Raw genomic sequence first — 5558 nt, 5'->3', positions numbered from 1 at the left:
TTTTTACAGCAGAAGCTAACGCCATATTAACAGCTCTCAAATATATTCAAAGACACCCTAAACGTAAACAATATATAATCTATTCCGACTTTCTTTCTTGCCTTCAGGCTATTAAAAATATCTCTTGTAAACATCCACTTTTAATAGAAATTATTGAATTGTATAATAATCTTGTCACTGACCAATACGACATCGTCTTTTGTTGGTTACCCAGCCACGTAGGTATTTCCGGTAACGCAATGGCCGACCTTGCTGCCAAGGCAGCACTCAACAAATCTGTGACACCGCTTCTTATTCCATACTCTGATTATAAAGCCAGCATTAGAACTTACATCCGTGATCTGATGCAGAAGAAGTGGGACACCCAAGTGCGCATAAATAAATTACATGCAATAAAACCCTATATTGGTTACACCTACTTGGGTTGTCAGTCCAGATTTGAAGAGGTCATCATGCGGCGATGTCGCATTGGCCACACCAGATATACACATGAATACCTTTTGAAAGGTGAGGATCCTCCGTTCTGCATCCCTTGTGATGAAAGAATCACAGTCAAGCATATCTTGCTTGACTGTGTTGAGTATTCCATCACAAGGGATCAGTATTTTAATTCACATACTATGAAGGATCTTTTTAACAGTGTTAGTCCTCATTTAATTATTGCATTTTTAAAGGAATTAAATTTGTTAACCGAACTGTAAATAGATAAATATTTTAAAATTGGAAGATTAAATTAGTAACTCAAATCGTTAGTGGCTGTACCCTCAAAGGGGGTTGAAGTACCGTAAAATAATTGTCCTCCTGAGAGGGTACGTAAGTCCAAAAACATTTGACGTAAATTTCAGTTTTCCAGCTTTTTAATCGTAGAATAAGTGTGTTTTTACTTTATGGCTAGATTTGTCTAAATTGCTAACAGCTGAGGGGATGATGTAAATCCAGCTAGGGTCCATGCAGGAAGCAAATGTACTGTAAGTCCCCATGGTCCTTAGTATGGTGATCTACCTTCAGTTGTTGGCAACCTATAGCTCATTTTTATATTGTACTGTCCTCTATAGATACATTGTTTTAGGTCTATTCACTAGTTTTATATTCTATTCTGTGATATTCTAGTCAGTTTTACTGTCCTTCGTTGACCGGGTTTTACAATGTACGTACTAGTAATTCATTTGTATTTTTTATAATTAATCGTTCTCGTCACGATATGGCTGCAATACTGCCGATGTGGCGTTAAATACTAACTCACTCACTCTTCCACACGCGACCGCTGATTGGCGGACAATAAGTAAGCAGCCAATCAGACACAAGCTTGTATACTACCATGGCTACTGTGCTCTACATCGCTAACATGTGCGAGTGAATTTTCGATAAAATAACAACAGATTTATGAATTGGCAACTTCTTCATTTGGTGTCAGTTACTTCCATTCTCAAATAGACGTCCGCTAATAACTACACAGTAATTTTAAAACGATCGCTGCTTTCATTCGCATGATATTCTGTTCATTTCCCTGTTTTCAAAAATAGGTCACACCAAGTGTGTCGGACATACTCCAGGAAAGTTTGTGTTTAAAAATAACAATTTCTTTGAAACGCGATAGCTGATTGGCGGAATATAAATAATGACCATAAACTGTCCATTCAGGCTCCCAAACTCAGAGATGATTTGCAAGTTGCAACTTCACACATACATGAGAAACAGGACAGAGCAGATGTGGCCCTAATGAAGTCAGTTCACTGGTTAGCATCAGAAAATATTCCACTGACAAAATTTAAGAGTTTTGTTGAATTTTTACATGAATTCGAAACCAAAGACATTCAAATGCTCAAGGAGGGTAAAATACATTATGATTCTCCAACTACTGCCACTGATCTCTTAACATCTATGTCTGATGTCATTGAGGATGACTTACAAATTAAAATGGAAAATTCCCCATTTGTTACGGCCTTGGCAGACGAGAGTACTGACATCAGCAATCACAAACGCCTTGTCATTTACTGCCAAATAATACTTGATATGGTGCCGAGCACTCATTTTGTCACCAACATTGAGTGCACAGATACGACAGGGAAAGGAATTGCAAGGGAAATTCTAGATCAATTGAAGAAACGTGGTATCCCCCCAGAGAAACCCCAGTGCATCTGCGATGACAGAGAAGTACAATGGTAATTGAATATTTTCAATGACATTCCATATATACATGTATGAAGTGAAATATCAGTATACTTAAGAAAACATTTATCACAGATGAGAGTGAAATATAACTGAACAAATATTTTGTTTATACTAATTATAATACACATTATCTGATCAGGAAATTTTATTAATGATTTTCAATAATTTCATAGTCACAGCATAAACAATTAAAAATATTTAATAGAATAGGTAGTAGCAAAGAGACGTAGACTTGCTAAATATTTCATGTTTCAAGTTTGAACTGAAAGACATTAGTAGTATTCTTCTTTATTAATATTAGGTGCTCCCGTGTGGACCCGGGACAGAATGTGTCCACAGCACCCCATTGCTGGTCGTAAGAGGCGACCAAATTGGGCAACCTGTTTGCCGTGGGTTGCGTCCCGTGTAGGTGGAGGACGGGATCCTGGTGGTTGAGGGCAACTGGAGCTTGAAACAGTGTCCCTTTGCCCAACACACCACTTTGGCCCTTACTTCACCTAGACGGGTGGTAGAATGGGCCCGGTTCTATCAATCGGCTGGTCACGCCAGGCTCTGTGCAGTTTATTGATTTGCACAAATTTGACTTTGGAGTTAAATGTATCTTGGTCGTGGTTGAAAAGTCATTGAAATTTACTATTGTTTTATTGAATATGGAATATATTGATTAGAATTACTTACTTAGAGCACAGTAGTCGGTGGCTCATGGGCCAATCTGGTATGATACCATACTGGAGTATATCATTCCTGTAGCCTCTTGGTGTTAGTCTGCTGGAAATCCGCTGACGTTTAACATCGCTCAATTGGCGCTCCATGGTGGGCGGGGAGCAGGATTGATGAAACATATTCTTATCATCATGGCACCCAAAACGAACTCTAAAAAGGCGAAAAGAACACACTCTGACTCAGATAGTGAACTTGACTCCTCAGATGATGAAATTGTTGGCCGACTGTGTTATTCAGAGCGAGACACCTGGCCTAAGTTTATTGTCCTTGAAGCATCAGGAGATCGTAAATTGACATCATTTTCTCCTTTTCTGTTACAAAAAGCCATTAAAGGTAAAGTTGGAGATGTATCTGATGTGAAAAAGCTGAAGTTTGGCGCTCTACTGATTGAATGCAAGTCACGTACGCAGGCCGTAACACTTCTGGAATCAACTAAACTGGCTGATATCAAGATCAAAAGCTACGCGCATAAATCCCTTAACTTTAGCAAAGGGATCATCCGCGATCGTGATCACAGTTTGCATGAACTCTCTGTGGAACAAATTGTTTCTGAACTCAGAGATCAAGGTGTCCTTGAAGCTAAACGTTTTACATTTAGGAAAGATGGCAAAGTCTTACCATCTAATACGTACTTACTAACGTTTGATACACCAAACCTACCAGAGCGTTTAAAAGTAGGCTGTTTTGCTATGAGGATTGATAGGTTTGTACCCCGTCCAATCCGCTGCTTCAAATGCCAAAAGTTCGGCCACGGTCAAAATGCCTGTAGAAATCATGTTGTCTGCTATCGCTGTGGAGAGCGAGATCATGAAGGCTCTACGTGTAATGCCACAGTCAAGTGTTCTAACTGTGGCGAACCTCACATGGCATCCTCTTCTGATTGTCCAGTTTTTAAATTTGAGGCAGCAGTGCAACGAGTCAAAACAGAGCAAAACATTGGCTACACTGATGCACGCAAACTAGTTGCTGGTACACATTCTGCAGGAACAGTTAAGAAAACGTATGCGGCAGCAATAAAACCTGTGACCAGTTCTGTTTCTTGTCAAACTGATTATACATGGGTAACAAAAGATACGCCTACGTATCTTTCTCAGACCCCACATCAGTCATCTAATGCACCCTCAGTTTCAGTTCAGACATCCCCTACAAAAGTCCAGCAAGTAACAGATGATTCAAAATCTGAGAAGAAAAAGAACGCAAATGTGAATTACACGAAACAGGTTAAACATTCCTATCGTCTACCAAAAGCTCAGAGAAATCCTGCATTGCTGTTCAATAAATTTGGAGTACTAGAAGATATGGATGTTTCTGCACCACAAGCCACTCGTTCAAGGAGTCATTCTCCTAAAAAGAAAGACAGAGAACGCTCACCCATAACTCCACCATAAATGACTCACCATACATTAATACAATGGAACTGCCGAGGTTTTAGGGCTAATTATGATGAAGTGAAACTTCTTGCACATGATTATGATCCTGTAGCATTATGTCTCCAAGAAACGTATTTAAAGGAAAATGATCAACTTACCTTACGTCATTATAACATGTATAACGTGTATGCAAAGACCAATAATGGTAAAGCATCTGGTGGATCCTGCATTTGTGTTAAACAGGGGACACTCCACAGTCCTGTGTCATTAAATACGACCCTACAGGCTGTGGCTGTCCGTCTAACTCTCCACATTGCTATAACACTTTGTTCGTTGTATGTTTCCCCATCGTCACCACTTACTGTTAAGAAACTTGATAATTTGACTGATCAACTCCCAAAGCCCTTTATACTCGTCGGTGATTTGAATGGGCATAATCCTTTGTGGGGTTCGTCCAGTTATAATAATAGAGGTAAAGTTCTCGAAGATTTTCTTGGTAAACAGAATCTTTGCATATTTAACAATGGTACTAATACGTATTTACACGCGGCAACGGGAACGTATTCAGCGCTGGATTTATCGGTGACTGACCCTTCACTATATAATGAATTTACATGGTCCGTTCACTATGATTTATGTGGTAGTGATCATTTTCCCACAATACTTAAGACCATCAGTCCTTCACAGGATCTACCCATATCAAAATGGAAATTTACAAAAGCTGATTGGCAGACTTTTAATACTCTGTGCCGTGTAAATTTGAATTCTGAAACTTTTGTTAATAAAATGGATGAGATTCAAACATTTTCCGAAACACTGCTTACTATTGCTACCAAAACTATCCCTAAGACCTCGGTTAATCCACGAGTTAACACACCATGGTTCAATGACGATTGCAGAAAGGCCAGGAAAACGAGGAAAAAAGCTGAGAGAATATTCAACAAAGCTCCCTCCCCGGATAATTTGAATAATGTCAAGGTTACACGAGCTAAGGCTCGTCGATGCATAAAGCAATGTAAACGTACGAGTTGGAAACAATTTGTTTCTAAAATAAATACTCGTACTCCGCTTAACAAAGTGTGGAATATGATACGCAAAATCAAAGGTAAAGGTTCCGGTAACACTGTGCAACATCTCAAGATAGATGGCAATGTAGTAACATCTGAAAAGATCATTGCTAATACATTGGGCGAAACGATCAGTCAGAATTCTTCTTCTTCTAATTACGATCCTGCCTTTCAAAAATACCAGAAGCAGCAGGAGAAGAGACATCTGAGTTTTCAATCTGATAAT

The 5558-nt window shown here is 39.1% G+C and overlaps 1 protein-coding gene across 1 annotated transcript; it reads left to right on the top strand.

The window, feature by feature from the left end:
• The first annotated feature begins 3026 nt into the window (after nucleotides 1-3026).
• LOC137271803 (uncharacterized) lies at nucleotides 3027-4283 on the top strand. Its single transcript, XM_067804203.1, has one exon. The coding sequence runs from the start codon at nucleotides 3027-3029 to the stop codon at nucleotides 4281-4283; it is 1257 nt and encodes a 418-aa protein (XP_067660304.1).
• Nucleotides 4284-5558: the final 1275 nt, after the last annotated feature.

The sequence above is a fragment of the Haliotis asinina genome, chromosome 2 (genome assembly GCF_037392515.1).
Source record: "Haliotis asinina isolate JCU_RB_2024 chromosome 2, JCU_Hal_asi_v2, whole genome shotgun sequence".
Taxonomy (NCBI): Eukaryota; Metazoa; Mollusca; class Gastropoda; order Lepetellida; family Haliotidae; genus Haliotis; species Haliotis asinina.
Note: the sequence above shows the minus strand (reverse complement) of the source record. Positions and strands in the feature narration are given on the sequence as shown.